A 20,112-nucleotide genomic window follows, 5' to 3' on the forward strand; every position below is an offset into this window, starting at 1 on the left:
GAATGACAGAGTTTATAAAAATAATGAAACAGTTCCGCAAAGTACGAAACAACTGTGCAACTAGTTTCCTAACTTTTCAGCGTTTTTTTTTTCATATTGTCTTGTTTGAATCACTGAGACTGACAGAAATTAAGGCACAACTTGTGTTGGAGTGCAAAAAAATAAATGAGTGAAAACAAATGGATTAAAACTCATGGGGGAATTTATATGATTTTACCATCGGCGAAACAGTGGAGCTTCTACCACTCACAAAATCCGCTCTAATTTTTCGATGGAAAAGCAAAATTTTAGAGCGTTGTAATACTTTGCCAATATTTCCTGCTTTTATTTTCCAATAGTAATTTTATCCTAAATGCAATATTTTCAATACAACAATTATTATAAAATATTGAATTTTCCATTTGCCAGGATCAATTTTCCAGCCAGTCGATACGTGGCCGAAAATCGCTTCCATCCAGTACACCTCATCACCCGTGAGAATAAAATCAAAAAGCAGGACCCAATGTGATGATGTTCTCACGTACCTCATAAATCCCATTCTCAAGTTTTCAACAATCCCTTCGTTTTGCTCCCCGCCCATCTACATCAAGAGTCTCATTTTCACCTGAAGTCGTCTCACGCTCGTCTTTGCCTCGTATTATTGCCTAACCCATTCCCGAGGTACTTTGAAATATAGACGTATCTCGTTCTCTATGCACAGGATTCCGTGAAATCTGAGAATATGACTTGTGAAACGGAGCCATAAATTTGTCGTCTCCTGGCGTTCACCTTTGTCAGCCTATTCCATCTTTAAGTAATCTTCAACTGCATCCTTACGACATGTTTACGAGAGCCATGTCAATTCAGTAAAAATGATGGAACAGAAAGGACCAGAACCGCTGAGATCACGTGTCTCGATCTTGAATTATCCATCAATAATGTCGAGCCATTCAAGCTGCAGTTCGTGAATACGTGATACGTTCATTCAGCTGGGCGAAGATGATTGAGCTTTCCGAGGGAACAATCCATCAATTCGATGAGACTTTTCGAGGTCCTTACGGTAGCACGGAAATTTGTTAAAGAATACTCACCACGTTGGTAACCGAGCTTTAAAAGACCCAATAGAGTACGAGAATCAATACTCCCAAAGTCTCTGGATATATAATTTTTGAAAGTTGCACTCGGCAACGATCTCTCTATTCCCCCGTTTCTTGAGAGTTTTCTTCTGCTCTCCAATTTGTTCGCGTTTCTTGGTACTCGTTGGAAACAGCAGTCTGAAATTCCTGTCCTCTGAAACTTGGTGGAATAGTGCAAAGCAGGAGAAGTTCAATATTTAAAATATCAATAGACAGGGAGACAAATCAATACTCCAATTTATCAGAGGAGAGCAAATAATATTTGTCCGTTAACGTTGACAGTGAATAACTTACTCTAGATATTTTTTGTAAATCAAACGAATTATTCATGTCAAAATATATCAAGGATATTCCTCAGTCATATAATTACTGCTCATTTTCCTACCGAGAATATCTGGGTAGTTTGATGATGTCGGCGAATGGGATCCATCGATAACTTGAACTTTTTCCGGTGACGAAAAATCTAGGTGAGCCACTAATTAATTCATGCACACGCATTTACTTTCCCCAAAAGCTGGTGAACAATCACAATCACCCCGCCCCATCGAGTCCATCGGAACCATTCTGTTGAATTGCCACCCTGGTGATCGTTAATCGCAACCAATTCCAATGGGGGTTACTCATTTGGTGGTACGAATAGAACCACCAAAAAAGGGTAGACCACAGAGGCAGAGAACTGGCTTGCCCGACAATATACCAGAAAATTCATTGGACACTTTCACGATTTTATGGGAAATTTTTTGGTCAACCGCAGGATATAGATACTATCGTGAGTGGGTTACGTGTTGTTGGAAATTGAAGATCCAGAAAGGGGATGAACCGGTGGTAAAAGGAGAGAATGAGAATGTGAAAGATACCCCACCATTCGAGTAAACTAGGGCGTAGCCAGCAAACGTTGAATCGATATCGGTTCACTCTTCTACAATTTTGTTTATGAAAAATTGGTGGAGTAGGATTAGAGCCTCTCATCATGAACAACTGCATAGCCATTTTCACATGCATCATTAACAGACAATTTCAATGTCTGTTACAATGAAAAGGAACAGCATTCATCAAATATTAAATCGCTAACAACTTTATACTCTGATCAGCAAATTTCCCAGTATAGCTCCCTTTGAAAAATAATTTATCAACTTGAGCAACTGCTCAATCATAACTTAACGTAGTGATTAATATAGTGACACTGATGTAAATAAACTTGTACTTCACTTCATAACATATCTCATCACCGAATTCCCAGAGATATCCTCCACTGGTTCGGACAGGTCAGGCTGAGATCCAGTCTCACCGCTGTACTTCCCAAGGGCCATGTCTATGAGTGAGAAGGGACATCCCGAGAACACGGTATCGCACCCGGTGCCCTTGTGGCCAGCACGATGAGCCTCTGTGTATATGTGATGTTCGACTGGCTCGTGGGACAGCAACACCCTCTTCAATGGTAACCTACAGGTACACGATAGAATTAAGTGAGTGGACAATTAGCCCGAATATTCTCATCGCTACAATGTCTAACTAGAGTGGCATTCAACTTAGGAAGAACGTCAATTTCACTGTACTGTGTGCGTCAGCACGGGATTTTAGCTGATGGCTCACACAATGTGAAGCACATTGCTAAAATTTTTGTTGCACTGCTGGGCCATTATCCAATACAATGCTTGATAACTGAACAGGAGGTCTACTTAATGGAAATGGAAAATACATATTGTTGATATGCAGACGAGTGTGATGAAGGTAAGATTTAATCAACTTCTCAGGTATAGTCCCAGCCACGTAAAGTGAGAGAAAAGCCGAAAAACGTATCCACTTCGATTCGGTTGTCACTGAAGCCAGTGAGATTGATCGACAAGAACCCACGAGTGATTACACCCAGTATTCTCCCTGAGGATTACTTTTCGAAATCGATTCCTTCGATCGGAATACCCCCGCCCCTTTGCACAATCCCACCTTGTGAATAAGCCAAGCCCCACCGGAATTGCAGCAATCTTTAACGGTTCGACGCCCAGACGCATCGAGTTTGGCTCCGCTTTGGAAATACTGGGGCACTATACCATGGTGAAAAACTGAGCATGAACCCAGCTGAATTGCGCATCATCTCTATTTGCTCACGTGCAAACAACTATCTGTTTATTTTTGTCATTCTTACGAGAAAGTTATCCTCATCATTTCCTCGATGAGACTGTTTCCTTTTCCCATCAGACGCTGCGAAGCTTCACAGAGCGCACGCTGAATACATGCTCGTCCTTGAAAGCCCATCCTGAAACAGATATTGACGAAAAAAAATAGAGGCGCATGAGAATATTGGTTTTTTGAAAATTTCTAGAAACATTTCTGGGAGTTTATATAAACTAAAGTGGAGTAACATATATTACTGCAGCCGTGGAATTTGAAAAGGTTGAGGAAAACGAAGTGAAAGAAAATAGAGAGACCCATTGAACCTTTTCCTTTGGAAAGAAGCTTTCATTAGTTTCCTGACCACCCTCTTGTGCCGGGTAGGGTACTTTTCGTGAAACTCCTATTTCATTGGAACGTATACATATACACGCGTACTAAATCATGTAGTTCAAACGCTTCTTTTTCTCTTTCTGTTGCTTCACGAAGAACTGGAGGAGCGGTCGAAGCCAAGATGATGGGATGGTCTCAGTTTATATCTCCCTTTGATTTTGTATTTTTGGGTATTTTGGAGAAGAGTCCAGGTAAATTCCTGCAAAACTCGAGAGAGAGAGAGAGAGAGAGAGAGAGAAATATAGCAATATCTTATCTGCAACGTTGGAATTTGGAAGAAGGAAATGAGGTCGGATTTTTAAACTGCAAAACAATTGGGACCACTTTTTATAGACATTTTTCAGGATTAATCTCTTTATCGATCAAATTATCAGTTTATGAACCTAGAAAATTATCACCTCTCACGTAACTTCATGAAAACCAAATTGCCAGGCAAATAGAAGTTCCATCTCGAAACTTTCAATTCCAAAAATTATCGCCCACCCCCTACAAGAGCCTGAGTATACCTGAACTTTTAGCGAAGGGGGAGAGAGAAATTCCGCAACTGATGTAGAGCCTCAAACATTCAGCTCTCTCGAGCGAAACAACACCTGCAGATGGAGAGCTAGAACAATAAAAATAGCGAAGCTCTTCAACTTAACCGTTATCGTTCAAATCCACTCACTCGTTTCGACAAAGTTGAAGGAGGAAACTTGATCTGTTTGCTAGAAAAATAAGAGGGAGCCATTGCCGGAGTTGAATTGGGGGTAATCATTGGTTGGGATCAGTTGGCAACGGATTTTCCACAAGTACGATGTGATTATAGAGCACCTAGGGCGCACATGACACCATTTTTCAATCATCCATGTACGGAATTTTCGCTATCGCCATTAGGATGGTGGAGAACCGATCAGAGGAAAAAAGGCATTCCCCTTTTTTTCCTTATTCACCCGACGAACTGCGACAATAGAAAAGGGAGAGTCGACAGCGGTCGACTGTCATCCCGTTGTCCGGGTAATTGAAAACGCGCATAAAAATAGAACAAAAAGTCGATAAACGCGAATGGTCCACGTCTCTCGCTCTCTTCCATTGCTGTGACGATGGTTAGTCGAGGATGAAAATAAAAAAAACTTTCGTTGTGGGACAAACGGCCACTAGAAGGGAGAAAGAAAGAACACTGATACGTGGCTAGTGGTGGGGCAGGAAAATTCGTCAGTAATAAGGCACAATGTAGAAGGAGAAGAATTTGCCAAGCACTTCAACAATTCACTGTAATATCTTCTGAATAGCTTTCGGGTAATTCAACATTTCTCACGGCCCAATGACCGGTATCTTTTCCCCTGACAAATAAATTGACCAAATGACTGTTAAGAATACTCACGCGTCCATGATCACTTCCAACTTGTTATAGAGCTCCCTCCGATGCCTCCGTTTAATGTAGTCGTAATCCGATTTCCGATAGTAATACTTTTTACGGTCATCGAGATTGTGGAATCGATTATCAGTGTTCTTGTGCCAATGGTTGTACTTGAGTGAATTCTCATTTCTGATATGGTCCTTGTTTAGTTTGTAGTGGTACTTAGAGAGAATTGGCCGGTCCTTACGTAATTGAAGAAATGGCTCGAGTGCTGGTTTACTCTCATTGGGTAAGTCATAGGAGATACCCCAATTGAGACCCTCCGTGAAAATATTATCGGGGGTCAGTGTGTGGATAGTCATACAAAGGGCTATCTGCAAAAAAATTTCAAATGTTATGCGGCTATTTCGATACACACTTGCGATTATTATTCATGTTTTACACAGGATAGGAATTGTCCAAAAAATTTTAATTTCTAAATCAATGATTGGAATCATTTAAACTTTTGGAAAGGCCTAAAATTGTTCGTCGATGAGTTATTTTCAGCAAGAGAATTGATACGCTAATAGGCTAAGGTAACTCCCCCACTGTTTATACGGCAGACAAGCAGCATGTCTGACTAAAACGAGCCGAATCACTTACGGAAAAGCTCGAACCTTCCGGAAAAACGACATAGCGTCTCCTCCTCGACAACTTCTTCCCCTCATTATCCGATAGAGACACAGTAGCCAGCGCACTAAATAAAATACACAGTGTCAATCCCCAGTGGTTCCACTCCATAACTTCCAATCCCCCCGGAATGATCCTGAAGTCACCAAAAACTCTGTAAGAAAGCCAAACACTCTTAGTTAATGAAACACCCCAGAATCAATATCCAGTGGAAAAAGTTGTCTTCAATATTTATCCAAGTGAATAATGAAAGAAGCCAAGTTACTCCGTGTAAATATTCATCTGGCCTGTCCAAGTTGTCGTAATTTGTTTTGTACCTAAACTAGGCCAGACTCTCAATGAATATTCATCCGAAAGCCATCTTCTATAATTTCCAAAATTCTTCTAACAGTAAATAATAGTGACTGTAAATACTCTGACGCCATTCAATTTGTAAATTGTTTTTAATTTACCTCTGTGCCCTACTAATCAACTTGTCTCATCATTACCATCCCCATATTCCCCCCAAACCACCCCAATTAATTATAAAATTTCAAAGCCACCGGTCTGAATATAAATCTACTTCCAAAACAACGTACAACGTAGGTGAGTTAAAATTGGATCCTGTTTTCGTGGCCACAATTGTCGAGCATTAGTCACCCACTGGAACAACTTCAGGATGAGTTCGTGTCTCTCATTCCTCTCGGCGTTGGCTCTCCATTCACCCTCATCCTCCCTATCACAAAATTCTGCAAACGATTTCCGTCGTAGATCTTTTTCATGCTCTCATGTATTTTAAGAATACAGAGAACAGCCACTGGTTACCTCACACACGTGTCACACGTCTAACAATCGATCTTAGGTTGTGTCTACTGTGCACCATCTCCGAGGCATCGCCGTGCATACTCATGTCTAACAGTCAGTTTCATCTCCTTTCATTCGCTACCTCTGTGCGAATATTGTCGAATTCCTCGGGACGGTGGGCGAAACGTTGGGAACCCCATCGTCGTTTTAACGTCTCGGGGAATCAAAGTCAAATCGATTGGTGTTTTTTTTTTGCCAGTTGATTTTTTTTTTGAATCGCTCACGTCGGGTGAGATTTCCGGTGGTTCGAGTGGGTCATGGCGGGGGTAGTTGGGATGGGTGGGGGAATACGCGGTGAATTTGAAGCAAAGAGTGGAATCCAGCGTCTTAAGTCGTAGGGGGTTGAGGTCGGGATTAAGGGTATTCTGAAGAGTAGGAGCCCTCTAAAAGCTAGTCGAGTGAGAGACGAGGGACGCTGGAATTCTTTATCCTGACATAGGAGCTCTTTCCTAGATCGATGGAGAACCAAGAGCCGCAATTTTTATTCAATTCACTGGGTTTTCGGTTATTAAAGGAGTCGAACAGAGAAAAACGCACGGAATTCCTTATTTTCCGGGGGTTTTCTCAAAGGACATTTTGAGAATTTTTAATATTGAAGGCTCAAAAATTTACCCCTATTTATTGAAATTGCAGGCAGCTATATGATATTGCATTGATTGTGCAACAATGGTCGAAAAATAAAGATGGTTCCTCAATGGAAAAAGTAGTTTTCAACGGTTGCACGCCATCGTCAACTCTCGGATGGAAGTTCCTGCGCCAGACGGAAGATCGATCCCTTTCACTTGCTGGAAATATCTCGTAACTCACTTCGGTAAGCTCTTTAGGAAACAGGAAATTGTTAGTTCCACAGTGAAACTGCTGGGAAAATGATCGATAGCGGGTGACGGCACGATACTACAAGAACATTTCTTTAAACAGTGACTTGATACATCCGGTTTATTCAAGTTTTTTTCCTTCTGATAGATTCATTATGAGCTGTCAATTACATGATTGACGGACATTTAATTGATCTATCATTAGGCTTCATAATCCAACGATCGATGGATTTACTAAATGCTCTTTTAAAAAATCCAGTCTAATATTTTGTCAATTATTGGCTGTGGACGATTATCGATTTACGTCCAATATAAACCTCTCAAAAGAATAACTTATCCTTTACGTTTTCGTCAATGGCAAATTGATTCACTTCATTAAAACGAATGATACTTTTTCAAAGTGAATTTTAACGTGTTTGTACTGTATATAATTTGAAAGACAATGAATATGCAACAAGAGCCTATGCTGAAAATTCCAAGTCACAGACAGTCTAGAAATTCTGGTACATGCCAAAATTGAGTAATAAATTAAACGTGCTCTACTTTCCAGTACGATTCGTAATACAAATGAATATGAAACATATGCCGAGGATGGGTGTTCATTTAAAAAACAAAGTGGACAGTATAAAGAGTTGGGAAATGCAATTTTCATGCAGATGGAGTAAAGGCAATCAAAAAGTTTATGGGAATAGTCTATGAAGGGATCCTCGTGACCCTCTTATACTCAACCGAGACATCATAAAAATTTTGATTACCTCCACTACATCTGCATGACCCTTTGAGAACTCTCGATGTGTTGGGGAGTGGTTGCATTTACGATTTCCGTATGTGAATTAAATTTACTAGATTGAAGGGAGATATTTCATGAGTATTTTATATCCATTGTGTGATACATAAAATGACAGCAGGGTCAGATGTTTATGTGACTGTCTGGATGAGGAATTGTAAAGAGAGTTACGTTGATGAGATTTTCAGTCTAAGTTTGGAAATTCGAGCCCTTTCGTGTGGGAATTTTGCAGCGTCAGCTGAATGATTTATTATGAAAAAATTGTAATAATACATGAATTAAAAATATTAATTGTTGAATAACTGTCGAAATAAAGAAATCGCGCTCACCTCTGTCTTGATGCTGATCCGCACCAAACAGTATAATAAATGACAGATATTCCTTAACGACCTGCCGTTCACAATCTAGCCACCTAACCTCCGTCTCGTTGTCGAGCACATTAACATCTTTTTACCCATACCTAAAATATCCCTGCCTCTTTCACCGGGCATAAACCATTTCTCTCGAGTGTGCCCTCTGTTGTTTGCCGAATAATTAGAGAATAGCGAGTTTGTCGACACGTACATACATGGTGTTAATTGCAAACCGGCTGAGTGATTTTGAGTCGTCTAAAATGATTGCATCCATGTGAAATGAGTGTGGCGGACTTTCGATATATTGATAAATATCTATGTTCTCTTCATAATGATTTTTTTCCCCGTGTCGATGGAAATTTGTCTCTTAAACAGCGCTATATATATAAAATTCTAAAAATTCAAACCCCAGGTTCCCGAAATAAATTACTTGTCTACCCTCCCATCGAGCTTATGACAACTGAAGATTACAAGATCGCTGAATATCTTTGCATGTCTCCCAAGGGGACTTACCAAGTGAGCGACAAGGGAGGCTATGGCGCAGCGGTTAAACTACCATCAGGGCCCTCTCCTCTCTGCACCCCTTATCTATTGTCACGAGCGTTGGTTAACCACAAATTCCCCTAGTGACTTCAAATCCTGACCCAATTTCACTTCTTTACTGACATTCGACCCGCCGAGCTGAGACTCCCCTTTTCGCTATCCTTCCGCATTGCTCAACTATTCATCTTACTCGTGACTATGAAAATTGTTATGCAAAGTGGGTTGTCAACATCCCATTGCGGAACAATCTATTTTTCTTAATTAAATTTTGCATTTTTTTCATTTGAAAAAAAGAGAAACGTTGCACCGTATTAATGATTTATTAATAAAAACATTATTCATATCATTTGACATATTGACATGTTATTATATATTTTATAACTGGATAGTATAGTTTAGGGTTACTAGCACTTTTTCAAAAAAGAAATATGTCACTGATGGAAAACTGACCGACGGTTTATTGATAAATTTAAAAATCATTGATCTACGAAATCGTTATCTAATAAAAATTGTAGCAATGATATGGGACACTTGTAGTGAATATCACACTCCCTTCCGGATTTATAAGCAAAATCATACAGATCCAATTCACCAGTAGAATGTTCACCGTGACTGTAACAAATGATTCACCAGAATTTTCCATCTTGATATCCCCCCTGAGAACTTGTCCATAAATTCTCAATATCGAAGGAAAATGATATATTTTACCTCAAAATTACTCGCAGTAAATCATCAACGAACGAGACACCAGGTGGGTGGAGGAATCCTCTGGCTTCACAGATTGTCCTCAACATGCACTCCCTCCCCGGTAAGCCCAGTCTGACAAGTAAAAATACACATATCGTCATTTTATTGTAAATTTTCCGGAAATAGAATTGAGAATTTACATTACTGTTTGTGAAAGAAAATTTGATCATTTAATTATATATAATACTAAAAATAAAATTGAGAAATTTTTCCCCTTGAATTTATTAATATTTCACTTTACTAGTCTACTAAATTATAATTTATTCTGTAAATTTGAGACCATTTATGATTTTCATCAACGATAAATGGATATTATCAATTAATTATTCTAAATAAACATCATTCGACAGCGCAGTGGAAAACTAGGGAAGTACAGCATCCGACAATTATCCCAATCCAATTAAAGTGAACCCCAGTGGATTCATTGATTCTCTCCGGTTATGATGGAATACATGAATTATCTCTATTCCACGGCCAGTTCAATAGAATGATAATGCAATTAAATTCATCAATTATCAATACGCAAAATTACACGACTGCCCATGGTTTTCGGTCAAATTTACTGGATCACGGTGAACTACCTATTCAGTGATAGTTCAATATTGGAGTAGAGATCCCTTTTGTGACGGTGTAGGCGAGTATATTTTTTCATCGGTCTGTTGAATTTTTTTTTTACAGTCTCGCTTGGAATCGGCCAGATCATGTCGAACTCGAGATCAAGGTTCCAATTTGTTGGTTCCCTCAATTGGATTGATTTCAATCCTGTTAGGGTAACCTAAAATAATGTAGTTTAACAATTGAACTATTTACTTTTAATTAATTAATTTAAATGTTTGCTCACTGTTACTCACAACAAACGAACTACTCTTGGGAAAAGAGAGATATCTCCTCGATCGACTCAACATCCTCTCAGACTCCTTTAAATCTCTGATAACTGTCCGATTGCTGTCACATTGGATATGTGCGAATGTACAAGTGATGAATCCAAAAAACCCAAAAAAAAATACAGTGCATACAAGCCTCATTGTAAAACGTTCTCGGGAAAGACGAGACGAATGTTCACTACCAACAACATGAGTTCACTTAGTTACGCAAAAACTTATCGCATCATGGGCAAAGTCTGCAAGAAATACTGAGATGTTTGATGTGACAGTTATCGAATGCCCACCACGTGATAATCTAAACGATTTTGGTCACCTTACAGTTGTTATTTATTAAACTGTATCAATATTTACCTCGTGTTATAGTTTCAAGGAAATTTTTTTCTCCGCATTCGTGGGCCCCAAAATGGCCACCAAATCCTCCGTAATTACTTTCTTCTGAATTTTATATTATTCGACTCCCTAAAAATTCATCACTTTTCCATTTCTCCTACGGAGTTGACGATGGAAATAATGTGATATAAAGCTGCTTTGGCTCGCTCAGACTACACATTGAAATAGCGCGCACCACAAATGGAGGAAGAGAGTAAATTTCATCTTGTATGTGAATGCACACATATCTGACGATGACTACTAGCTAGTTCGGCCTTCAGGAAATTACAACGGCATGCATACTGTGCATCCTCCATGGAGAATAACATTGACTTAATGCTAGATGACGTTCTTGATGCTTACACTGTGTATCATGGCTTGATACAAGCCTCAGTTTCGTGGCAATGTACTTCATCAAAATTTTGATTTGATCTTTGGAAATGAAATGTGCACAGAGAGGAATATCCCTGAATATTAAAGTGATATATTAATATTTCAATATTAAAATAGCGAACCTCACAAGATTTTTCCCTAATGAATTGTCTACTATATGTAGTTACATAATAATCAAAAAAATTCTGGACAACTTGAGTATTTTGCCTGGCAATCAGCTTTATCTTCATGAGCCCTTTCATAAGGAGTCATCGGATCGGTTTCGTAAGCCCCGCCTGGCAGTCTAAAAACATCATGATAATTTCTAACAAAAAATTCTCTCCATCCAATGAATTCCCTCCAATAGGCATCATTCAATAATGAAAGATTACATAAATGCTGAAACTCACGTGAACACAGAATGCAACATCTCTTCCATGAAACTAGCTTTGCCAACTTGAGTGTTGTTACGCTGTCCGGATAGACACAGTGCTTTCAATACACAGGCTCTTCCGTCCTTACCACGTCTTCCGGGAGACATGAAAGACAAAAGATGGTTATCGCTTGATGCCCGATAATATTTAATCACTTAGTTTGATTCTATCGCCTAATCGTGTGTAACATAATTTGACACCCTGAGCAAAATTTGTATCTCCCGTGTTCCTGAAAGCTTAACGAGTCACGTAAGGGGTAAGTTTAGTGACAAGACGCAGGGGGAAGTACAGGGAGGATTTCTTAGTGGATGGGTTGAAGGGATGAAGTTATGAGACGATTAGAAACTACCTAAGTCAGATAATTAGTTGAGACTTAACGGTCAGAGACCAGTTTAGGGTGCAATTTAGACATTATTGACATGAAAATATAAAAAAAAAAGTACTAAATATTCAGAAAATAAGGTCAATTATTTAAAAGTGAAGCTTTCAATGAGCCGATCTAATCAAAAACCCATTTTTCAATAATCCTACCGACCATCTGATGCCATTTACAAATCAAAACCCGATCTAACCCTTAATCGCCCCCAACACTATATCACCATAAAATAATCCCCTCAATTGGAAATTGCAGAAAACTCGGTATCGGTTAGCACTTGATACTTATATGGCTGTGCATCACAGGACAAATAGTATCACTGGTAATCTCGTACAGGTCTATCGAGGGAAACTGTTATTACTGGCTGCTGAGAGGGAGGTCAATCGGTGTTCGCTATCTCTGAGGCTCTGAGGTAAGGTTATAATAGCGATATCTTCTTACTTAGAGATGATCAGGGAAAAATCAGTAATAATTGTCTATCAATTAATCATTTTCTTTAAATTGTTTGAAATTGAAGTTTATGAAATTCATAAAACTACATTATGTATATATTGATTGCAACAAAAAATAAACCTTTTATTGAATTGCTTTATAATGAATTATATTCGCTCACGTTGATTCAATGAATTATTTAGCTATTATAAATTCGTTATTGGGGTAGATTTAAATGGATTCGATGTGATGGCAGTTTATACACGATCGATAAATGATTCATTGATGAGTTTTATTTATTGTTGGGAATGGTGATTGGCTCTCAGAGATCGAAATTCATATTTGAGGCATCGGAAAACATTTTTGAATGAATTAACTTTGAGGCATATGAATCGACAATTTCATCAATCTATCAGTTATTCAGTTTCATAATTTGCTTTTCAACAAATCAATGAGCGAAGAATAGTCAATAAAAATGACGTATTTTTTACCACTTGATTTCCATTGTCGGCAAACGCGCTTTACTGACTATTTATTTCTGTGTAATTCGACTCACGTATTCAACATCAGCTCCAGTTTTTTGTACAACTGGCGTCTGCTTCTTCGATGGTAGACTTCCGCTGGCCTTCTATGAGGAACTGTATTCGTATGTGGTAGTTCGTAAGCCAGACCAGCGGTGATTCCCATCGTAAAGAAGCCCTTGGGCTTCGCGTAAGTGCCGACAGTCAAACAATAAACCAACTAAAAAAATTATATCATTCCAAGAGAATAATCAATGTAACACGCGTTCATCCACAGCTCTAGGATATTTACATTAAATCAATAAAATTTATGACTCCAATATTTTTAACGCTCTTGTTTACTCACTTGGACATTACTACCCTGTGGAAATACCAAATACCTCTTAACGCCAGCAATTCCTCTTACCACTCTCTCATTCTCCCCATTATTGATGCATTCGGTCGCACATATTATCGTACTAAATGATGATAAGAATAATACAACCGCGTGTACTCTATTCATATTTTGAGCAACATTCAAATGCTGGCGGTGATGTACAGTTGAATGACTATTTTCCTGTCGTTCAAAATATTTCAAGTGTAACGGTACGACTGCTAAATGGCTTACGCCTGATTTAGCATTCATTAACTGCCGCAAATATGCCCATAATGTTTGCGGGTAAAATATTACCGACGAACATGGGCAAGTACACTCACAACAGTTTATTCCAAGCCATAAGAGATAAAAAAATGTTTGAATTATTTTCCAAAATTATCCTGAGAATTCGTTTATTAGCTTATTTCAATTAATGGATACAATCTTTCCACAAATCATTTGTAAATTTGAAAGAAGTTTTTATGATAAGTTACATGGTTATTCTTTAAGAATATAAAAAAAGTTATAAAAGAAATTTAAATTAGATCATAGTTTACTTATATTATTTTCTGTAAGGATCACTATCTCTATATGGCTCCGAACACTCGTATTAAATTTCCCCTGTCTCCTCAGGTCGCCCCAGATAAAGATTTGTCAAACTGTTGAGACCTACACCGAATGGCCATAAATCCCCCCCCCCTCCCAAACGCCCCTTGAATGCAACGGATATGCGAAGACATCGACGTTTTTACAAGACTTGGAGAATCCCCGAATTCCCTTGCCGATAGGCATGTTGCCAGACGGACTCGTGTGGGTGTTTTTCGGCTTCTCCGTCGAGACGTGTCTGCTCGGTCTCATTAACAAATTTCTCACCGGTTGTTGTCAATAATATAATATGTTATATTAACACTCAAACCCAATGGTAAGATGTGTTTCACTATTCCGAAGAATAAAAAAATACGCATTGCAATATCGAAAGCTTCGGATTAAGAACATTGAATAAAAACAAAATGAAATTCATTATCTTATATAATTAATGTGAGGAAAAATGATAAATTATCACTTCTTTTAGCACATTACAAATACCCCAAAAGAATGACAGTATTCACGAATGGTTTTTGCCTGGAAAGTTTTCCATGAATTTTCGGAGAAGAGAAAAAAAGTTTGGTGAACGACTGTGCATTTGAGGTGCCCCAACCTTCCAAGCGTTACACGTCGAGCTCGTAGATGGAGTGTTTACAAGTTGGATAGTCTTTAGCGCAGTCACCGGTATTTTCATGTGCTGAATCGTAGAATCGATCCTCAAACTTTTCAAATCGATGACCATCCCGTCGCAATCTGGAAGAATAAATGAAATAAAGGGAATGTATGAGGGAAACAAATCCATCCGTTCATAGAGAGAATTTATTTCTACAAAAAAAATAGTGGAGATTACAGATATGATTAAGCAATGTGATGAAACTTTTAAATATTTTTATTTAATAAATACCAATGATCCGTTCCACCTCTGAATTAATTGCAGTTAATTTCCTGTCTCTGTTATTCACAATAAGAGTTTTTTTTTTACCTAAAGATGGAATGGAGCAGCTCTTGAACAAACGTTCCTTTTCCAACCATCTCCCGTCTCCTTTGGCCAGCTTCGCAAAGTGCTCTGAGTACGCAGGACCTGCCATCAAGACCCGTCCTAACGCATTAAATACAAAGTTTTAATTAAAGCCGAGAAATCCCTATGATCTCATCTCACAGTTTAAAATCTGATTCTCTCCAGCCAAGTACAGATCGATGATAGAGTGCTCAGGAATGATAATCCTTTACACGAACCTGTGGAATCAAATGAACTTGGAAACGACAATGCCAACTCTGAGTATCGAGTGGCTCAAAGGAAATTGAAAAATCACTGTGGAAAGGGAAAAAGCTAACTGACGATTTCGAGGCAGTTGCTTGGAGCGAGTGACAGTAGACAAACTGAAATTTAAATGAGGTTGCTCTTCACTCTGCTTCTCTTCTCAAAAGGCCAATAACAATCCTCAACACACACTCGAACCACTCCCGAAGCATACTAAGCGCGGGCTAAAAGGGGAAAGAGGATGTCGGAATATTTGCTGGGGTCTCTTGGTAACCTTTCTCGTGCATGACAAACAAGTTGAGAATTCTTTTCTCAAGGCGAATGTATGAGATAAAAATACCGAAGATGTTTTGTTGTTAGCCCATTCATTCATATACCGCGCACTATTCCAATCAAGCGGTGTGTCATGCAGGGAGAAATGGAAACGCGGAAAATGAAATGTAACACCTGAAATCGTTCTATAAAATGTTATATCAATTATGAGAACAAGTATGTTAGTTATTGTTTTAATTTTCTTTCATCAGTCAAGAAGTTGGTTGTTTTAAAAAATAAAAAGAATTTCTTTTTTTTTTTTTAAATCAATCAAGTATAAACAAGAAGTAGTTATTTTATTTAAATCCGTAAACTTTTCGCCGCAATATTGTGGAAAATGAATGGGTGTACATGCAAATGGGTCAACGTGACCGGACATACACTCACAAGTATATCTCGACCCTCCGCACGTTTCGCCAAATACTTGCGATTGATTCCTGGGAAATAGGGGTTTCAAGATGGTAGTTGGGAGAAAGAGGGAAAAAGGGAGTGCCTGTGGAAGGTGAGCGGTGCAAGTGTACATATAGCTGAGTTGCCACGTCTGCAACTGTAGCTGGCAAATACACAGCATCCCCGAGAGGCCGTTTCTGTCAATACCCAGGACAAGCACAAAATTCCAAGACGATGTATTACTGTGAATATATGTATAATAAAACTACATTTGTAGTTTACCGCCTATCAAATAGCCAATGTTTAACGAGAAAATTCCATTGAATGATCATCAATTCCCCAGTTTACTATTATTCAAAAGAGGGAGCACGGGATTATTTTTCATTTTCCTGGGTGATTGTATTTTATACCGGTGCTCATATTGGCCGGATCAATGCACAACTGAATATTTTTAAGATGACTTACGACTGGAGAAATGCCTCGATTCGTGGGAACAGAGCACTTCGGCTTTGACGATGCAGTACTTTTGGTAGTCTTTTGTCAACTTTGTTTGGCAGCTCCCAGGCGAGAGCTGCTGTCAGTCCAAGGACGAGGTCAGTCGGACGGGGAAGGGATCCAATCGTCAGACAGAATACACACTGGAATATATTCAATAATTTTTTATTATCGAAAATCAACATGGAAATCAATTTCATTTCACAATTATACTATCACTGGAAACCAGGGGTATAAACTCTCTGTGAAAATCGACGTTAAAAATCACGATCTCTTAATTTATTATCAGCTAGCTGTAAATGACGTGAGCCAAGTTTGGGCAATTTATTTACCTGCACATTACTACCTTCTGGAAATAACAAGTATCTTTTCTGTCGGGACAGCACCCTCTCTTCAGTAAAATTTGCTGCACTGCCATTTCCAAAGACGAGGGCCACGACACTGAGACAGTTGGCGAAAAGTACGAATTTTCGTTTGTTTTGCTGACGAAAAAAGATGATAATGAAATCATATAAAAGAACCAAATAATATCAAAACAAGTATTAGTATAGATCAACTTTTTTTTCCAAATTCTGAGTGTTTAAACCATTTTTGGAATTGGTGAAAAAAAATGTAAACTTACGCTCATCATGTCAATGAATTTATTACATGAAAAGGCCAAAGGCCAAAATTATTGCAATTTTTGAGTCTTTAAATGGTGGCTCCGGTGAAGGAAGCGCTTTTTGGCTCGCTAACACTGGGGTCTATGGTCAATGAATAGAGAAAGGGAGGGAGATAGAGATAAAGTGTACAAGACTACACGCTCCGTGATAATTCCTTGATACGACACGAAGGTATCCGCTATGTTTGCTCATTGGCACTTTATTCGGGTAGTACAGAAGGCTTATTTCTATTGTGACACGGGAGTGAAAGGTTAATGCAAATTCCCTGGTATAAAAACGAAAGTTGTGTTTTTGCGTCACATCTGATTCTAGTTGTTAAAAGTACACAATTTATTTAAAAAATCTTTCAACGAGCGAAGAATGTAACTGTTGGTGAGTCAAATAGCAAATAGAATTGAAAATTTATCTCTCCGTCGAGATACATCGAGATAAAAATACCCGAGGCAATGGATGTCCCGAGACAAATATTTTTCCATAGCCACCACTTGTGGAAATAAATTGACGAGTTGAGGCGAGGTGATACGATGGATAAAAGTGGAGGAATAGCTCGAGTCCGAGGGGTGGAGTTTATGTAGATAAGTAGATGGTTGACGTGCTCAGCAACAGGAACAAAGTGGTTAAAATTTTCACTGCTTCGCCACGTGTACGGCTAACAGCCGAGACATCGTTAAATTATTTTATAACGCACTGTAATTTATTACCCCAACACTCACACTCACGATATTCAATTTGTGAGCGAAAGCTATAGCTATCACGGCGTGGAATTGGATAGATGAATTTGCAAAAAATTATGGTACAATTTAAGGTTTTTCTTGGAATTATTTTTCAACTAATATATATATAATAATAATAGTAGTAATGAAATTCAAAGCACTCCTTTAAAATATGTTTTGGATTTTCTACGGAAATAGGTATAAATATATCATAAACGCATCATGAATATTTATGTAATATTTTATTAAAACTATCCAATTAATTTTTCTATTGGAATAATAATAAAATAATATGAAATAATCTGATATCTTTATATAATATCTAACCACGTGACAAAGGCCTCACATCTCCGAGAAGCCCGCAACACTGATCAATTGCAGTGGACATGCTGCACTGTGTTGCTCACAATCAACTAGAGGGTTCTCGGCATCAGTCCAGTCGGAATTCGATGCACTGAAATCAAAGGGGATACCAATGTGAGAAGGGTGATGAGGGTGGTATGGGGAGTTTGGTACTGGTCCACATCGTCCATCAAAGCAATACATTGGAGTGAGAGAGAGTAGATTAATCGATTTTCACCGAATTCCACAGATAATTGAAGTGATTCAGTACCTGGCGAGCAATTTTAATATCTTTCCAATGGCACCGCCTCTGCGCCTGGCATTGTTCAATGCTTCACAGATGTTCTTGGCGAGGCAGGCCTGGCCATCGAATCCATGACTGGAAAAAATTATTTCACAGTATCGTATGGTGCAATTAGATATTTCATTTCCAGTTTATGATTTGTTCCGGCTGTTTTTCATTATTCCCAGTTATGGAATATTCATTATTGCCCCATGTCTATCTGCAGCTTTAACACCCTATTGCCCCCTGAGCTCTGACCCACTCGTGAACGAGAACTAGTTCTATCACATCCATCCTTTAGGATGGTAGAGGGATGCGGAGGGTTGTGAAAAAAATGTCGGAGTACATCACTTGCATTATTCACTTGAATATCTCAATTATTTATTACCTCTCGTACATGTGTTGAGCGGCCGAATGCAAATCCGGGAGAGATCTGCGTGAGCGTGTACCGTCCGGCAAGGGCCATGCTACTTTGAAACCCGATGCTTGGGCAAATATCGTGGTCCATGGAATCGAATTAATTTTGTAGTTCAATCGATACTGTAAATACTCATAATAATGATAAATAAATTTATAAAACTATGGCAATTAATTTAATATTAATTTTAGCATAGAATCTTTCTAACTTCAACCCATATCGATTATTTTTTGGTATTGATACATCAATCGGATTATTATATCATTTATGGCAGTCATCAACATACTTACGAAAAAAGTGCTACCTTTCCTGAAAGCAACGACTCTCTTCGCCCGATGTAGCCGTACAACATCACACCCAACTGCCATGACAAACAGAACAATCCAAAACAGAAGCCGCATGGTATTAAAGTGAATGTGAAACGACTTGAGTTTGAATTCTATACCCTCAGGCCTCTATATCACACATAAATGTATCTGCAACAGTGTACGTGCTATCGTATACTTCATCGCCGTGGCAAGTGTTGCGGAGGGAGAGTTGCTCCAGCCAGGCGAACACACAGCTAGTTTCCAATGTTAGTTTCTGCAGTCTACGACTTATCCCGCGTGACTTGAGCCCCAGCGTTCCCTCCATCCACTTCCTTTCGACTGTAGATTCGTCTTTCAACCCTGCACACGGCCTCAAGGCAATTACGACTCGGTGGTTAACGTTTATATCCCGAGATGGACAAATTGTTTAATTCCTTTGAATTTATTGTTTATCGAGTGTAAATAGCTCAGTTAATCACTTCTTGATGAGATAAAAATTAAATATATTATATATATTATTGTTCTATCATGAATTTCTTTTTCTCAAAAACCCCTATTGATTTTATGGGTTCTCGTTAGTCGAAGCTATTTAACAGTTTTGCCCCGACGTTTTTAACACTCACCGGACAACTGAAAAAGAACTATGTCAAACAGATAGCCGGCCAACACTTCTTGGTTAGCAATTAGGTATACCAGATGCATTAGCATTGTGGACAGGTCTCAGTACTGTATACCGAGGTCGTTAGTGCTTTGGTAAACAGAGCAGGTGTCGTTTTCGTTGCTCAGAGAGTCTATATAACCTCCCCTCTTATATATATTACCCTTTACTCTGAGCTTCGGCTTCTGGCTTTTCGGGAACTTTGAATTTATGGTACCGGTCGACAAATATT

The 20,112-nt window shown here is 38.7% G+C and overlaps 3 protein-coding genes across 7 annotated transcripts; all 3 read right to left on the reverse strand.

Moving 5' to 3' along the window:
* Window positions 1-131: 131 nt before the first annotated feature.
* LOC135170760 (uncharacterized) lies at window positions 132-13,618 on the reverse strand. 4 transcript variants are annotated; one of them, XR_010300431.1, is made up of 11 exons: window positions 13,445-13,618; window positions 13,134-13,318; window positions 11,746-11,862; window positions 10,562-10,655; window positions 10,292-10,485; window positions 9,672-9,782; window positions 5,596-5,776; window positions 4,978-5,327; window positions 3,259-3,369; window positions 1,071-2,558; window positions 132-987 (listed from the first exon to the last, which is right to left on the reverse strand). XR_010300431.1 is itself a non-coding variant. In XM_064136819.1 (10 exons), exons 1-10 carry the CDS (start codon window positions 13,598-13,600, stop codon window positions 2,321-2,323), a joined length of 1,737 nt encoding a protein of 578 aa, XP_063992889.1. In that variant the 5' UTR covers window positions 13,601-13,618; the 3' UTR covers window positions 132-2,320. The 4 variants fall into 4 exon arrangements, 1 of the variants encoding a protein (XP_063992889.1); XR_010300433.1 differs by lacking the exons at window positions 13,134-13,318; window positions 13,445-13,618 and adding an exon at window positions 12,301-12,506; XM_064136819.1 differs by having other exon boundaries at window positions 132-2,558.
* Window positions 13,619-13,861: 243 nt separating this feature from the next.
* Window positions 13,862-17,236, reverse strand: LOC135170762 (uncharacterized). 2 transcript variants are annotated; one of them, XM_064136820.1, is made up of 5 exons: window positions 17,119-17,236; window positions 16,829-16,978; window positions 16,467-16,639; window positions 15,021-15,137; window positions 13,862-14,791 (listed from the first exon to the last, which is right to left on the reverse strand). In XM_064136820.1, exons 1-5 carry the CDS (start codon window positions 17,125-17,127, stop codon window positions 14,662-14,664), a joined length of 579 nt encoding a protein of 192 aa, XP_063992890.1. In that variant the 5' UTR covers window positions 17,128-17,236; the 3' UTR covers window positions 13,862-14,661. The 2 variants fall into 2 exon arrangements, 1 of the variants encoding a protein (XP_063992890.1); XR_010300434.1 differs by lacking the exons at window positions 16,467-16,639; window positions 16,829-16,978; window positions 17,119-17,236 and adding an exon at window positions 15,198-15,645 and having other exon boundaries at window positions 14,771-14,791.
* An 888-nt stretch (window positions 17,237-18,124) lies between these two features.
* On the reverse strand, window positions 18,125-19,975 carry LOC135170749 (uncharacterized). The gene is made up of 4 exons (XM_064136805.1): window positions 19,205-19,975; window positions 18,885-19,036; window positions 18,485-18,592; window positions 18,125-18,325 (listed from the first exon to the last, which is right to left on the reverse strand). The coding sequence occupies exons 1-4, from the start codon at window positions 19,313-19,315 to the stop codon at window positions 18,214-18,216; spliced, it is 483 nt and encodes a 160-aa protein (XP_063992875.1). The 5' UTR covers window positions 19,316-19,975; the 3' UTR covers window positions 18,125-18,213.
* Window positions 19,976-20,112: the final 137 nt, after the last annotated feature.

This window comes from Diachasmimorpha longicaudata, chromosome 18 (genome assembly GCF_034640455.1).
Source record: "Diachasmimorpha longicaudata isolate KC_UGA_2023 chromosome 18, iyDiaLong2, whole genome shotgun sequence".
Lineage (NCBI taxonomy): Eukaryota > Metazoa > Arthropoda > Insecta > Hymenoptera > Braconidae > Diachasmimorpha > Diachasmimorpha longicaudata.